Source organism: Dermacentor silvarum, chromosome 1, assembly GCF_013339745.2.
Source record: "Dermacentor silvarum isolate Dsil-2018 chromosome 1, BIME_Dsil_1.4, whole genome shotgun sequence".
Taxonomy (NCBI): domain Eukaryota; kingdom Metazoa; phylum Arthropoda; class Arachnida; order Ixodida; family Ixodidae; genus Dermacentor; species Dermacentor silvarum.
Window position 1 is genome coordinate 440,783,697 of NC_051154.1, and position 17,177 is coordinate 440,800,873.

The 17,177-nt window shown below is 46.9% G+C and overlaps 1 protein-coding gene across 3 annotated transcripts in view; it reads left to right on the forward strand.

Moving 5' to 3' along the window:
- The window catches only part of LOC119437725 (heparan-alpha-glucosaminide N-acetyltransferase-like), a 207,045-nt gene that overhangs the window by 145,777 nt on the left and 44,091 nt on the right, over positions 1 to 17,177 (forward strand). For 2 of the 3 annotated variants that reach the window (XR_005189505.2, XM_037704697.2), the window contains exons 13-15: positions 583 to 657; positions 9,206 to 9,276; positions 16,552 to 16,664. Coding sequence is in view for 2 of the 3 variants with exons in the window: in XM_037704697.2 (XP_037560625.1) it covers positions 583 to 657; positions 9,206 to 9,276; positions 16,552 to 16,664 (259 nt within the window). In the remaining variant the exon portion in view is untranslated. Of the gene's footprint in view, positions 1 to 582; positions 658 to 9,205; positions 9,277 to 16,551; positions 16,665 to 17,088; positions 17,118 to 17,177 lie in introns of all 3 variants that reach the window. The other variant, XM_037704698.2, reaches the window with a different exon arrangement.

The following is a 17,177-nucleotide window of genomic DNA, read 5'->3' on the forward strand; positions in this document are numbered from 1 at the left end:
AGTGCAGAGTGAAAGAGAAATAAATGGCCGATGTGGCCCATAAAGCTTTGACAACACGGCCATTGAGTGGCTTGCGAGGAGTGCACCTGACTTGCCAGGCTGACTGACTTGTGTGTCTGTGGTTTGCAATACCATATGTAGCGACTACTTCCGATTTGCATGATGTAAAAAGGCTGCTCATCAACACACCCTACACCAAGGAGCTGTGCTGCTTTTTATGGGAGTTTTGAACTGGTCACATCAAAGGAGGGTATAAATAATGATTAGTTGCTTGTTCAAAGAATTATGGCACCATACTACCATTATGGAATTAGAGGCTATCTTATAAAAGCAAGAAACGCAAGATGCAAAATTTTTGTGTCAGTGCCCCTTTAATGTGCTATGGCATTCTCGGGCAAGGATTTTAGCATACAAACAAGGGGCCAAAAGCAATTTCTGTGTGGCACATGCAATATTGGATTGTTCTTTTGCGGCTCTCTTCAGTTTGTTTTACCGCATCTTGGAACTGTTAATGTGTCTAAAAAGTTCATGTGAATGTTGAATTGATTTGCAATGCCTAACTGTTTTTATTTCCTGCTGCAGGCTGGCAAAATTCTGCTCACGTTCACAGAGTGGAAACCTCGAGTTGTTCGTTGGTGTTGCTGGGGCCTCTTTTGCGTGAGTAACAAATCTTGTTCTAATAATACTCTATTTGTAACTTGCATAACGAGCTACACACATGACATCAAATATAAAGAGAGGCCCTTGCTGTATTGAAGTGCCCTTGGGTTCAGTGTTTGCAATATTTCAAGTACCTAGGTACTTCACTCTGTAATGAACACCTTAAAACAGGTGGGGGTTCTGTCAGTTGTGCTTTCATGACACATTGTATCGCCTGTTCTAAGTTAAGCTTAAGATTTTCCCATGCATGTTTTTTTGTTAGAAATTGGCAAACAGTTTATGTTAATCAGTTACTCAGTTTTTCAGAATTGGTGCATTTTGGGAGTTGCCATCACAAAATTAATAAGTGTTGTAAATTGGTGATTAGTACATGTGAGAAGAAGTTACACTTGTGAAACAAAGCGAACAGAAATTTTGCTGGGAACTTGTTAGCACTGTTTCTGTAAATAGCGATTCATACGCTAAAAACAAAGGATTTCGTCAACATTGAAAATGCTGATACCGCAACAAGAAGGTGCAGCGGTGGTTTGAGTGAGAAGACACCTTTCCTTTGACCGCAGCCTGATTTTTCCAAGGTGAAGGTTGTCCTGCGTGTGCCTCTAGTAAGAGAACGGTGTGGTGTATTGTGCTGGAAGGAAATGCAAGAGGGAAGAAACAAAGTAGAACATCACTTTCACCTAATTGAAACTGCAATGTGTGATTGTAGCACAACTGACTGCTAAGTGTGCTCTGGTCCAAAAACAAAGTGCCCGTGAATTCTGTCGCACACACTGGCGAGCGTGAAAAGGAAATGCACCTTATAGTTTGTTTTCACATATTCATGTTTCATTCTGGCATGATGGCACATGTCCTTGTGCATTCAGCATGCTATTTTGACCCAAGTTTACCAAACAATCTGAACGCCTTTGGGTGGGACCCGAACAATTGTTGAGGATTTTCATGATGCTTAACATAGCCATCACTGAATGCAGAGACGATGGCTGCACCTTGTGCAGCTTGTCCTGCTGCACAAACATTACAATTGCAAAGAGCCTTCCACATGTACTGTTGATACATTGAACTTTTCTGCTTGTCACATGGAGAATGTCGTAATTAAAAAGGTCGACAAAAGGAACAATTACTTTTATAAAATGCTGCTTTTGCCTGTTTTAATTTACGTGTTCTCTATTATACAACAGTGTCTTGTTCTGACATCCCTCAAAAAGCGATGCCAGGCTGGGGACTGGGTGATGGAAAAAGTGATGCTTTTACAGCATTCTTTCACATGTGTCTTCAGATATTCCGCAAGTTTCACGAGGGGCATTCATTTATATACTTTGGTTGGGGACGTGGGGAAATATAAGTGAGAAAAATTTGTTCCTTGATTGAAATGACATGGATAGCAGCTGACATGCATATTATACCCATTGGTTGAAAATGTTTGGAGGCTGAGAGCTCCTGAAAACTTGTAATATTCAACTTTGCCATGTTTTTTTCACTGAAAGTTGTGTTCACTGAAAGTTATAAAGTTTTCCATGGGAACACCAAAGTCAGCTTCGCATGATGGCACTGCACATTGTGGCAACATGCGAGTTTTGTGACATCAGTTGGAGGTAACAATGCAGCCTGCTTGCATTTGTGTAGGGCTTGTTAGATGTATGAGACATGGCATTTAACAGCAACACCATGCAAGCCAATAAAGTTTTTGTTGTTTTTAAAAACTGCCGGATGTATACCGTATTTACTGGATGTATACCAATAAAACGGGTCCAAAAATTGCGTGCACGTTAGAATCAAGTATGACCCTAAATCTGCATTACCATATAGCCTTCGGCATTTCAAAATGGCCGCCTCGCACGCACTTCGAGCCTAGCTACATTCTAGCCTAGCTGCCGTAGCTTCCTCCATGTGCTGCAGTACACGTGCTTAGGCATTAGTCTACCGTCTTCTCTTTTCTGTGTCTGCTCTATCATCATAAAGTGCCAAGTTCATCATGATGCCGCATTTAAAAGTAAAGTGATCATGTGTGCGAAGACGGACAGAAATCGGGCCGCATCATGGGTGTTCGCAGAATCCAAAACTTGCGTGCAGGACTGGCGCAAACAGAAGGAGAGGATTTTTGCCAGCAAAGCAACGCAGAAGGGTTTTAGTGCACCGAAGCAGGACGTATTCTGCGACGATCCACTTTGGCGATACGATCGCCTTGGCCCTATTTTGAAAGCGATCTGTGATGTGAAGAGTCTGCAGCGCGCTGTGTTTTCGCCGGGTCGCTTTGAAATGAGAGGCATGCTAGCACGCAGATCAATTCACTCGCTGCGCTTCGTCACTCCAGCGTTTTGACTGCGAGTTTCTGCGGTCAGTGAGCAAGAAGTGTTCATGGTTGCTTGTGCGTGCGTGACACCGTGCTTGTTAATTTATTTAGTAAGCGAATGTTTGGAAGTTTATATGGCTGATAAAACTGCTATCGCAATCGATGCTTTGCCTTTCGGGCAAAACTGCTACTTTTTTTATTCATCGCAGATTTAGTGCACCGGGAGTAAATCTTTGTTTTTCTAAATGAGAGAAAGTTGTATTTCTGTATGAAAGCATGAGGTACACGGTACTGTCAAGGATTTTTTTCTTTTTGGTCTCGGAAAACGGGTGTGCGTTACAATCAAGGGTGCATTAGAATCAAGTAAATACAGTACTTGCTCACTTTTGTGAGTTTCATGCAAGTGGACTTGGGCACCAGCAGTTCTTGATAGGAACTCTCTTGTCATAATGTCGTGGGTTTTTGTGTCACCAATCTCGGGGGCGTGCGGGTGTTAATAGAGATGAGGTTGGGAGACACATGGCAACACAGCAAGTAGACTTTAATAGCACTCACAACCTCAAACTAAAACTCACTCGTACTAGCACACATTGAACAAATAAAGACTCACAAATATACAACCTAATAAATCACTAAACATACCCTTAATCCTGTTCACGATAGTACTGGGCGTTTTCTCCACGAAAGTCTGGCAACTCTGGCCTACTGTTGTGACGCTACTATAAAAGACTGTTCTTACTCAGTTCGTCATTGCGCGTATCTTTCCAGACGGAAACTTGTAGGATCTCTCTCCATGTCGTTGTTTTTGCCGACTGTCGCATAATCGCTCGTCTCCGAAGCCTGTTTAACCTGGTCGCTGTTGCTGACGTGGCAGGGAGGCTTGACGGGTTAGGCGTAGTGACGTGCTTGGCCGCCGCTTCCGTCCAGCTCCTTTCCCGAGTGCCGACGTGGCGTTCCGGGGATCATCGAACGCGTTGGTCTGCCAATGAGGGGGTATCCTACCTGGAGTGCCCGGCCATGCCGTGTGATGCTGCAGCTGGTCCAAGGAGCCTCGCTCGAACGTCTCTGAGGTCGACGGCTGCACCTTGGACTGCCCCCGTCACGGACTCGGCCAGACCTCCAAGTCTCTTGTCGCCAGAGCGTAGCTGACGATGCGACCTTCCTGGCCCAGATCCAGGTCGATAATGCCAGCTCAGCCTCGCTTCTGCCTCAACCACACCTCGGGTCACGCGCCTAGCGTGCTCGTGCCGTTTGGAATGCTCCGTTCACATCATCCTTCTCTTCTTTTCTTTCGCCGCCGGCCTCTTACTCATGACACATAGGTAGTTCAACAGCTTTCATGCACTTTCTTTGGCATGCCTTTAGGCCTATGATCGAAGCATAATTTTGCAGTGCTATCGCTCAATTGCTGATTGCCCCTTATTGCCTTGGCTGTAGAATTATGCTTCAGGCATATTTATATAGTCTTATTGCTTAGCCTAATCATCTCATCCAATTAGCTGACTACTCATGCATGTTGAAATGCTGCATGTTAATTCTTCAAAGCTGTTTCCTTCAAGCTTTTCTATTAGACCCCATTGATTCGGTGTTGCATCACACGTTGTCCGTCTGAGTTTGTTGAGCTTAGCTGTTGACCGACGCATAATGCTGAAAAAATGACCACCTGTCACTGGCTGCAATTACAGCCAATTCTCAATACAGTAAATAATTGTTAATACATAGTTGGCAGGGAACGTGGATCAGGTGCCCACTAAGCGATGTACTAATTCACTGACAATGGCAGATGAGCGGGTGTAGACTTACCAAACAAAAAAAGTGTTAATTCTCACTCAAACACACACGCAGACAAGCTTTATTTGCGGGCTGGCAGCAAAAAATCTGATTTTCTCTTGCTGCCTTGGAAGCCTTGCAGCGACAACGGCATCCTCAAACTCGGCAAGGCCATGAGCCAGTTTCGCCATCAGGCCCCACTTCTCTGAGAACGCCCTCATGACGGTCAACGCACTAGCCGCATCGGATGCGAAAGGGCCATCATTCACGTTGTCATCCATGATGACGACGCGGAAGCGCTGGAAGCTATGGGAGCAGGAAAAGCATCACGGCTACCACGTTTTGACATCACCATCGGTGGTGATAGCAGTCAGGGAAAGGTCCGTGTGCCGCAATTTCGCTATATATGGTCTGCGTGCACGACATTTTGCCGATTTCACACTTGTACCCACCGAAAAGTGAAGTACAGTCAACTCCCGATAATTCGAAGTCGCTTAATTGGAAATTTCGGTTAATTGGAAGTGAAGCAGGGGTCCCGTCAGTTTTGCATGCAAACCAACAGAAAAAAATGCTGGGTAATTAGAAGTTAGAAGTCTAAAATAGTGGTTAATTAGAAGTTATTTCTCAATTGGATGTCTCGACGTGATCGTAATGTTAGAGGAATTTCCTATTTTTAAAGTGAAAATCAGCTTTCCGTGCCGCACGGGCATCGTTGGCATCACAGCTGACTACAGCGCCACAGCTCGTGAAGCGTCAATGTTAGGTACTGGCGTCTTCGGCATCGCAGCTGACGACAGCGCCGAAGATCGTCAGGCAGCAAGGTTAGCCGCGTCACGTGGTCTTTCTGTGGCGTTGATGTACTAGCCCTCTCTGCGCTCTCCGTTTGTTTCCTCGAGTGTTGTAGTGCGTCAGGCCTCGTTGCACAGGGGTTCCGCTTGCGGCATGCGCATTTCACCTGTAGTCGCGACAATGGCAACCCGCGGACCTTATCGGACGCTCGACTTGGCGACGAAAGTAAAGATTATGAAAGAAGTTGAGGAAGGAGGCATCGCCAAGCAGGACATCACACGAAGGTACGGCATCAAGCCCAACACTCTTTCAAACTTCCTGAAGAACAAGCGCTTGATACTCGAAGCGGTTGAAAAAGACCAGTTCAAGATGTCTCGCAAGAAAATGCGCACCGGCGCCCACCCGGAGTTAGAAAAAGCGTTGCTCATTTGGATTAGGGAGGCACGGAGCAATCACCTTCCGCTCAGTGGCGATATCGTTGCAGCGAAAGCCTTATCGCTTGCGGCGATGTTAGGAATTGAAAACTTTGCCTCTTCGGATGGATGGTTGACACGCTTCAAGCAACGGTACGACCTGGTGTTCAAAAGCGTGAGTGGCGAAAGGGCGTCCGTCGACCAGGAAACATGTGCGACGTGGAGAGAACAAAAGCTTCGCAAATACTTGAGCGAATATAAGCCGGAAGACATCTTCAATGCCGACAACACGGCACTTTTTTACAAGATGTTACCCGAGAAGACATTGACCTTCAAGGACGATGACTGTGCTGGAGGGAAACGCAGCAGAGAGAAACTGTCCGTTTTAATTGCCGCGAACATCACTGGCACGGAGCGATGTCGCCTGCTGGTGCTCGGCAAGGCTGCTAAGCCTAGATGTTTTAAGGGCGTCAAAACGCTGCCTGTTGATTATGCATCCAATAGAAAGGCGTGGATGGCGTCGGAACTATTTAAAGACTGGCTACATAAACTAGATCGCAAGTTCGTGTGATATAACCGCAAGGTATTGCTTCTTGTAGATCAGTGCAGTGCCTACATGAATGTGCCAGCCTTGAGTGCCATCCGCGTCGCCTACTTGCCAGCCAACACAACATTGGTGTTGCAACCTGTGGATCAGGGGATCATAAAAAATGTGAAGGTGCTGTACCGAAAGCACCTTCTCGAGCGGATGCTCTTGTGCATGGAGAGCTCCATGCAGTACGAGGTGAGCCTCCTCAGTGCTATCCACATGTTAGCGTGAGCGTGGAGCCACGTTAAAGAAGAAACAATTGCAAACTGCTTCAGGGCGTGTGGTTTTAGTGCAAGTGTGGTGGGAGTTGGTTCGTCTTCTCCAGCAGGGGAAGCAGACTCAAGCAAGCTCGACGACCATACTCTTCAAGCAGCTCTCGGTGATGTCACTTTCGAAGAGTACGTCGCCGTTGATAGCAGTGTTGAAACATGCGGTGCGCTCACGGACAGTGAAATAATTGAAATGGTTCGGCCCAACGAGGTTGCTAACGAAAGTGACGAGGACGACAACATTCTAAGTGAGCCACAACCTGCGGCTGCTGATGTAGCTGCGGGCCTTGCCATCGCGCAGCGGTTTTTTGCTGCAGAGAGCAATGCCGACGAAGCACTCGGCCACGTCTACAGCCTGCAGAACTTGCTCTCCGTAGCAAGATGCCGCAAGCAGAAGCAGACGGCAGTAACCGATTTTTTTTCATAGTCATTTTTCAAATAAAAATATCCGTTTTTGTTCCTTGTGGTTAATTGGAAGTTCGTTTAATTTGAAGTTTTTCATGGTGCCCGTGAACTTCGTTTAACGGGAGTCAACTGTAAATACTATGCACTAACCGTTTGGCATGTAACCGGTACTGGTGATCGCGCCATAGTTGCGGTCTTCAGTACCGTATTTACTCGATTGTAACGTGCCCTCAATTGTAACGTGCACCCGTTTTCTATGAGCAAAAGACAAAAAAAAAAAACTTTACAGTACCGCGCACCTCATGCTTTCATACAGACATAAAACCTTCTCTCATTTGGAAAAAAAAAACATTTATTCCCAATGTACTAAAGCCGCGATGAATTTTTAAAAAAATGTCGCAGTTTTGCCCTAAAGGCAAAGCATCGATTGTGATAGCAAATTAGTAGACAGCTATATGAAGTAAGGATAGTACTTTTTATCTGCCGAATACACTTATAAACATTCGCTCACTAACTAAATTAACAAGCGTGGTGTCACGCGTGCACAAACAAACATGAACACATCTCACTCGATGACCGCGGAAACTTGCTGTTTAACCGCTGGAGTGACGAAGCGCGGCAGCAACGGCGAGCGAATTGACCTTCGTGCTAGCACGCCTCTCACTTCAACACGAACGATAAGCGGCGAAATCACAGTGCCTGCGGACTCCCTGTCAGATTGCTTCCAAGATAGGGCTACAGTGTACTAGAAGAGTTTAAAGCTTCATTAACACTGTAATAGGGCCGAGGCGATCGTATCGCTGAAATGGATCGTCGTAGAATACGTCCTGCTTCGGGCCACTGAAACCCTTCCCCTTTGCTTTGCTGGCGAAAATCCTCTCCTGTTTGCTCTAGTCCCGCACGCAGGTTTCGGATTCTCCGAACTCCCGTGACGTGGCCAGATTTCTGTCCGTATCCGCTCACATGATCACTTTCCTTTTAAATGCAGCATCACGATGAACTCGGCACTTCATGCTGATAGAGCAAATGCAGAAAATTGGAAGCTCGATGAGATTAATGCCTAAGCACATGTACTACAGCACATGGAGGAAGCTACGGCAGCTAAGCTCGAAGTGCATACGAGGCGGCCATTTTGAAATGGCAATGGCGATATGGTAATGCAGATTTATGGTCGTACTCGATTCTAACACGCATGCGATTTTTGGACCCGTTTTATTGGAAAAAAGTGCGCGTTAGATTCGAGTAAATACGGTACATTACGTAGGTTCAGTGGCAACAAGGCGGGGGATTCATCGCGACTATATTTAAACCGGAATTACTTATTAAGCGGGTAGGTATTAATAAGGTTTTACTGACACTGAATTATTGGATAAAGTTTTGTTTTTTTATTTCAGTGAGTGTTGCACTGCTATAACCAAGCCAAAAATGCTGTGCCAGGTGTAGTATGCCTCATAATATGAGAGCTAGCATCAAAAAGTCATAACATTTGCAAAAGTAACTCAAACTCTTCCACACATTTCTATGGAAGAGTGCATTGTGTTTGTGTGGAAGAGTATAAATGTTAGGTGCCTGTGGTGTCTGTGAAGGGTAAGCAGATCTTATCTTGAGCAAGGACTTGGTCCTTTGGGAGGCAAAACAAAGTCTTGCAAGGACAAGATGCAGACAGTCACTGGAGTCTATATTTTTTACATAAGGATAGCATAACTAGCTAGAGATGGTCACAAGAGGACACAGCGCTCATCGCAATATCTGTTTTAGCATAGTTTAACGGGCAATTAATTTTCAGTGTGCATACTCAAATACCCTCTGCATATATACACTGGTGTTCATTGTGGTAATGGATCATCTATCACATTGTTAGTGTCGTATTGTAATTGTAGTGAAAAGTTCTTACATTATACTTGTATTATGATTGCACTATACTTGTACAGATACATTATTTTTGGTGGCTAAGGTCATAGCATGCGGCAGCTCTAAGATGCAGTACTTCACCTAATATTCTAATTTTTTTCTTTCCCAGGGCATTGTTGCTGGTGTCCTGTGCAAGTTCTCAAAGGAAGATGGCTGGATTCCTGTGAACAAGAGCCTGTGGTTAGTAGAGGTTTTCTTTTTAAACTGTATTTAGTTGTTTTTTTTTGCACTAGTGGCTTGGACTATATGTAGAATGCAATAGCTGGCATATTATTCATAGTTGGCAAGGATCACCTAAAAAAATGGATTCGCCACGAAAATAAATAAATAAATAAATGATAAAATGATAAAAGGGGGGGGGGAGAATCTTATTCTCACAAGTGGCCAGAAATGTGAGTTGCTTTAGCACATGCACTTGTATGCGACCAGGTCAGTCTACTTCAGCCAGTCAAACCCACTTAGAATAAACGTAATTGCTTTAAAAGTGGTCATTATATTAGTGTCTTGTTATATTTGAGCTTACCCTTAAAAATAATAAAAAGTTGCTATATTACTGAGTAGCTAGGCACGGCAACTGAAAAATCACCTCTGTATTACAAAAATTTGGTAATGGTTGCCTGTTCTTGCACTGGGGTTGTATGCTCCACTTTACTGTTTTCTGTTTATCTTGCCCTTCATCACTGGCTTGGACACAACCGTACTGCACGCCATTTCACTGATTCTAGCTTTAACGGTAGTATGGCAGTGTCTGGAATTGGCCAATTGGCACACTGTGTGGCAGCATCCTAGCCACGTCTGAGCCAATAAGGAAAGATGAGAATAGTGGGAAATTAAATTTATTATTAGGGAACATGGCCCCTGTAGAGGGTATGACAGCCTTCCAAGGTTGCCCAGACGGTGTGCGTGCTTCTTTGGGACACACAAACTGGAGTGGAGGGGCATGCGTTCATTGCCTTTTTGGGTTGCTGATACCATTATCTTAATTGTCTTCACCTTTTACGCTCATCGATGCTGTCAACTCGACACGTAAATGGCATACACTGGCACTGCCTGAACTTTTTCGGCACTGGTGCTGTAAGCAACACATGAATTATACGTACTTGTCTCCTCCTCATTTTTCACACAGTTGATAGTCAGCCAACGACGCTACTGGCATACACCGCTAAACTTTTGTTGTTGTTGTTGCTCTTTCATATCCTTTCTCATTTCTTATGAGATGCTTCGTGGAGGACACTTGGGAAGAAAATAACCTTGTATGTTCTTGAGGCATTAGGGAAGTCTATCTTGGTGTTTTTGTTTCTGTCTTCCTTTGGCTTTTTTTTCTTGCACATTTGTTTTTTGTTCTCGCTTCTTTCAAGCAAGGTTGGTGCATTCGTTGTAAGAGCCCGATGCATTGAAAAATAGCTAACTAACTTCAATGGGTAGACTCTAGAATTATTGAAACCTAGATGCTATAACCGATGTGCCTTGTGGGGTTTGCTTGCTGCACCTGTCCGCTGTGGTGCAGAAAGACAGGCCAGAGTCCTCAGTTTGAACAAGAGCGTTTTACTTACGCAACTCGAGTGCCGCGCAGCTGGCCAGACAACTCCCCTGAGGTGCGCAGGCCTCGTCTTTTATGCAGATACATGTCTCTGTGCACAAGTGGTAACGCTGACAGCAATTGCGCCAGGCACCCCACATTAGTAGAATCCCGGTGATACATTTTTCACGGGACCGTAAAAAAAACTGTAAGAGCCGGGAAACGCAAGAGCCGAGAAACAGCAAAAATTTAGAAATGGGAGTATCGTTGAACTGCACACAATTTTATTTTAATTCTTACATGTGAAAAAAAGTCTGGAATTGCTCATTTGGATTAGGGAGGCACGGAGCAATCACCTTCCGCTCAGTGGCGATATCGTTGCAGCGAAAGCCTTATCGCTTGCGGCGATGTTAGGAATTGAAAACTTTGCCTCTTTGAATGGAAGTGAAGGTTTCACCCGAAGGCCGAAACATTGATTCAGCTATACAAAGTAAGGATAGTAGTTTTATCATCTGTATAAACTTGTAAACATTCGTTTATTAACTGTATTAACAAATGGTGGCAGCGCCCGCAGGCAAACATGAAAACATCACACTCGATGAGCGCGGACACACGCTGTGAAACGCTGGCGTGAGGAAGCGCCGCTGCAGAAGCGACTGCAGTGACCTTCTTGCTGTTGTCTATTGCTTCAACGCAAACTGAGCGCCAAGAACACACAGCACGCACCAAGCTACGAGCCGCCGATGCACCTACACTGCCTAGACTCTGCCCCCAACGCTGATCGCTTTCAAGATACGGCCCGCGCGACCGCGCGCTGCCGCACAGTACGCAGTACGCAGTTAATGCCAGAGTACATGCCAGAGTATACAACGCCGCCCGCTATCCCTCCCCCCTCGCTCCCTCACCGGTGCCTCGAGCGCAATGGAAGAAGGCGCGCTTCCTGCCTGCTTTTCTTTCTTGCGCGTGCAAGATTTAGACGTCGTCGTTGGCTCCCCTCGCACGCTTTCACTCACACATACAGGATACGGCGCGCGGCGACGGCGTTATCTCCCTTGCACTTTATACGGAACATCTATGAGCCAAAACCAATTTTAGGGCCACAACGCGTCATAGACACCACTTTTAGATAGCAAATACGGATCTCAAGGGCCATACTTTTGCTGGCGGAAACCGAAAATACATCATAGTTGTCGCCCCCGGCACTTTGGGCGGCCAATGCCATCGTCAAACAACCAAGCCAAGCGACATGAAAAGTCAAAATGGCCACTCGGGCCGGCGTGGGGTGGCAGTTTGCAACTTATGATGCGAGAACGGTCCCACAGTTGCGACATAACAGCGGGGTCACCAATGCATTGGTTTGTATGGGAGCTGTGCCGGGACCAGCTGAAAACGACGTAACAGCCGGGAAAACGCAGCACTCGGGAATGTAACAGCATTTGGTTGGTTGTAATTGTACATTTCCCAGTTGCCGTCTGTTTTTCTTTCTTTGTTTTGCATATGCCTCAGCAGAGTGAGTCTGCAACTAGGTGTAAGGAAAATGAATATACATCAGCAACCTGCTAGGCTTAGGATTTCTGCTAAGCAGACATGCCTTCTCTACTGCTCGGCTTCAATTTTACAATTGCAACATAAGCCATAAAGGGAATATTATGAAAGTTAATTAGTGAACCTTTTTAGTTAGCTACCTGTACATTGCAATTTGTCATGCATGTAATACAGTAAAACCTCGGTGATACGAATCTCGCGGGGTCGTGTGAAATATTCGTATCACCCGAAATTCGTATCATCAAAACATATGCAATATCAAGAAAAATGAATTTATTTTTACCAGAAAAGATTTCTAATAGTGGAACCCCATTGATACCTTCCTTGCTGCTGCGTTTTCCCGGCTGCTATGTCGCGTTTTCGCGGTCCCGACCTAAATCCCATTGACTTCCATGTATAGTCGAATCTCGGTAATTCGAACTCGCAGGGGCCCAAAAATTCGTTCGAATTAAAAAGACTTATTTTTGAAATATTCGTGCACCCTAGCACGATGTACGAACGGTGCGATTCGTGAAATATCGTGGCGCGCAAGCACATATTGAGCGAGGGCCACGAAACTGCCCGCGCTCACTTCGCGATAACGGCTGAAAACGAAACTTCAGGGAGCTGGTGGCGCATGCATGGCAAGAGAGTGAGATTGTGGTTATGAAGAGGTGACACGGCGATGGGCGCGTGCGGGGACCGTCGCAGGTGAGGGAGGAGGGCGGCAGGGAAGCGGTTTGGCCTAAAGCTCCTATATATAAAAAGTAGCGTCACGCTTTGAGGAATGCCGCCGCCTCCTCGCACACCCTGTCCGAAGTCGACACCGCGTCGGTATTGGCCTAATGGAATCACGTGGACCGTCGAGCCCCCGGGCGCTGGCTGCATTTGTTTACGATCACGCTCCATCGCTATTTTCGCCCGAGAAGCGTCTACCGACTGGCGAGGAGCACGACGATAGCGGCGTACACAGTCGGCGATCGTCGAATCTGATCAGCGGCGAAAGATAAACAAGTGCATGTGTTTCAAGCGGTGTAGGCGGCGTAACGGTCGAAAAAGGAGCGCGAAAGAGAGGAGAAACGAGGAGGAGGGAAGGTGGAGGAGGAGAGTGTCGCTACTTTTTATATACAGGGGCTTTAGTTTGGCCTCCCCTCGCCCTTCCTCTCAACACCCTCGTAGCCCCCTCACCTTCGACTGTCTCCGTGCGCGTCCGCCGCTCCTGCCAGCCTGGCACCGCTTAGCCCGCTCCCTGAAGTTTCGGTTTCTGCCGTTGAAGCGAGCGTTGTCCGAACTGGGCCTCCGCCGTTGCTTCCCTCTGCGCTGCAGCCGCAGCGTTGGCTGAGACGTCGGCACGTACACGCGTGTTCCAGCGCCACGCAGAAACGGCGACCTTGGCGTGACGCCGCGGTTCTTATTTTTACTCCGCGCGGCGTTGAGGGTCTCGCCTAAGCTTTTGCTCTCTGGCGGTGTCGGAGCAATGCCGGTCGGAGGCGCCGCCATGTGATTTGGTGCGCTGCTGAAAGCATTGTCGGTGCGCGGTGTAAGTTGCAACAAGCGACCGGCACGTTGCAGATACGACACACCCGCGCGGGTGCCGTTACTGCCGTATCCTGAAAGCGATCTGCGACGTGCGCGTAGTGCACACCCGCGCGGACCTTATCGTCAAAATGATCTGCGATGTTGACAAAGTGAGCCTAGTGCCAGTTGCTTCGTATGCGCTGTGCCTTCGATGTTTAGTTCGCGTTGAATTGAGAGACAGCGCAAAGGTCAATTCGCTCGCTGCTGCTGCTGCGTTTCCGTTGCTTCACCTTTTGGGCGAAACTGCGGCTTTTTTTTTTCTCTCTTTTTTTTCGCGGTCCTTTGAAAAACGTATCAACGGGACATTTTCTTCTTGTCCAAATTGTCAACGATCGCCTTCTGAAAGGCATATAAGTGCGCGCACGTGATCATGGGAATGTTTTCGCACGCCACTGAACGCCTGAGCACGTCGAGTGCAGGGAGCGTTTTGACCGTCGGGGCTGCGCCTCGGTCGTCGTTGCAGCAGCGGTCCTCGTCTACTTTCTCGCTAAGCATCGGCTAGGCTGTGATGTGGTCCGGTCCGCTCGACATGGGGACCAATGAGAGATTGCGCAGCCGTGTGAAGTAGTCGGTTGCTTGGCGACTATGGATCCCGCCCAGATCCCGCTGTGCCGGTGGCCCCGCTGGCTCGTCCGTCGCCGCTGTTGCTCACGCGTTCGTATGATCCGTAGCGGTGCGGCAACACGTTCGGAACAGCCAATTTTTTCGTATTGTGAGCAATGTATTTCGGCCGAAAATGTTACGAATTCGTATCACACCGAAATTCGTACCAGCCGGGTTCGTATCACCGGGGTTTTACTGTATCAGCTTCTTTGATAAGCATTGCATTGTGTCCTGTGTCTTTTAGCTGTCCTGTGTTTGTGCTGTTTCTTTCAAAAGGTGCTGGAACTGTGAAATTCACTATGACCTCAGAGCAAAACAGAGCCCTTCTTTTTAAATTTCCTTACTGAAAAAGTTTAGCGGACCACCGAATTTAGTATTGGTGATTAGGATCTTATCAATCTAATTTTGATTGAATATCACAAATCACAGACACAATATATAAAAAAGTGGGCTTGTCTTGCCCTCAGAAATTTATTCAGATGCACAATAAAAAAACCTTATGGAAATCTGATGAGCGGTTCCAGAGGTATGGCTGGAATAAACAGCCTCACCAGCCAAAAAAGTCATTTTGAGAAAATGAGGTTTGAAAGTTTTGAGCACATATATTGGTCTAAATCGACCCTGCAGCGTAACTGGAGATGTCCTTAGGCACTCTCTTCCTTTGCTGCCTTTCCACCTTATCTTGAGATCGCTTCTTGGCCTTTTTCAAAATTTTTCGCCTTCACTTGTGGCGGTGGCAGTTTCAGGATCGCATTCCATTGCTTGAAATTTCCGCTCCGTCGCCGGCATAGCTCCAAGTCCGTTGGACAGCAGCGTGCTTTTTATCGGCCGCCTCTTTCAAGCAACGTGCTTGCAACTGCAAAGTGGACGACGCAATCGCGCTGTCTGAGGCAGATGAAAGAGAGGATGTGGAAGCCGCTGTTATCTAGGGCCGGTATTTTGTAGCGATGCGTTACGCTTTATTCTATGCTAGTCTTGGCATCCACCGCTCACGGCCAGCTGACCCCGTTGATAACGTTAGCGGACCGTTGCTCTGACTACTGACCAAGCGCAAAGAGGCATTAGCATCAGAAAGGCATCGCTACAAGAATACCGGCCTAGGGCAATTTACCGCTGTCAATGAGCACGAGACATAGGCACACTCGTCACAACAAATTCTCGCGCCGGTGGAACAGGAGTCACGTTGCTGGAATTGTCAACGCAACCACTTTCTCGCGTAGATGAAGCAGAAGCTGCCCCATAGGAACCGTCAGTGTGATCATCGTCGGCGCGCGGGTGAGTGGTGAGCTTTGCCATGCGGACGAGCTTCATAGAACGCTTCCTTGCACTGAACGCATGTAGCCAATGTAGCGTCTTCAAGTTTCATCGGGAGCATCGTGACCGACCACACAACAATCGGCAGGCTAAACGCAACAACGGCTTCATAAAGACGGTTGAAAATCGTCTCATAAAGACGGTAGAAACTTGGAAAATATGCGAACGGCTGCAAAGATGGATGATAGCAAGCGAAACACACAAAGGTCGCCGGCGATGGATGAGCCGAAGCAGACGACAGCCGGAAGCATTATGCAAGAAACCACTAGTCATGGGAGCAGCCAATGGGAGTCGCGGTATCCCCCGCGTCCTTGAGAAGCGCGCTTTGCCCAATCTCAGCTTCGCGTCTCAGTCGCAAAAAACTTGAAAGCTCTCGCGAGCCCTCCAATCATGAGCGATTTACACCTCTCCCGCGCTGCCGCCAACGCCGCGGGTGGCGGGGAAAAAAAGCGCAAGAATGCACGAACAAAACAACACCAAAAAAAATGGCGGCGCTCGGTGGAGAGGTGGAGAAATGGCGTTCGCGCCAAGTAGGGGTATTTTGAGCACTCGCTCTCCGCTCGAGGGCTGCCACGGCTCATTATAAACTTTCTTTGAAATAGTTTCCTGATGAATTAGACATTGATATTTACAGAAATGGTAGTTTATAAGGCTTACTGCCCGAACATGATTTGTGCGATATTTCAGTTTTCAAAGGCTGCGTCCCCCCTTAACCCACCAACTAGCTCACATGTGCACCTTGTTCTAGAAATCTACCTGAAAGGGTGTGAAAGTGCTAGCTGTCCCACAATATTTTTAAAAAGATTTGTTCATACAAAAAAAGAAACAAGTGATGTAGCTTCAGTGTTTGCTTTTAATATCCCTTTAGCATGACACAGCACTAAGAGGGCACTGTGTATTTTGTTTTTTTTTTCTAGGTCAGTGTCCTTCATTCTGTCCACGGCAAGCACAGCCTTCTTTCTTCAGGCTATCCTGTACTACCTGATTGACGTCTGTGGATGGTGGTCGGGGGCACCACTTGTCTACCCAGGTGAGGCAAAAAAAAATTCTTCTCTTCCTCCTTCTTTCTTTCCTTTGGGGGGGGGGGAGAAGGGAGGGGGGACAGAGAGGGCGGGCAGGGTAACAGTGGGGCTAATTTTTTTACCTACACTTCGTGTAGGCTCGTGTAGATGAGTGTAGAGCAGGACACAGGCTATGACGTCGTACGCTGCACTTGGCTCACTGGGCTGTAGCCAATCAGAGCAGACAGTGCGTCGTTTTCTGCATCAGAAGACAAAAAGTGCCTGACTCCACATTTCGCATGACTTTGCACTTACTGGCTGCGTATATGCCCTTGCCTGATACTAAATGCCCATGTATGAGTTTCCTTTCATCAACAAATCTAGACAAACTGCAGTGAAATACATTACAAATGCACAGGGCATGAATATAAGTTCTCAATGCATATATTACAGCGCGGAGTCTGAAACAGCCCGCACCATACGTGAGTAAAATAATTTTATCTTCTTAAAAGTAGCTCACCTTCCTTTGTGACACATGGTCA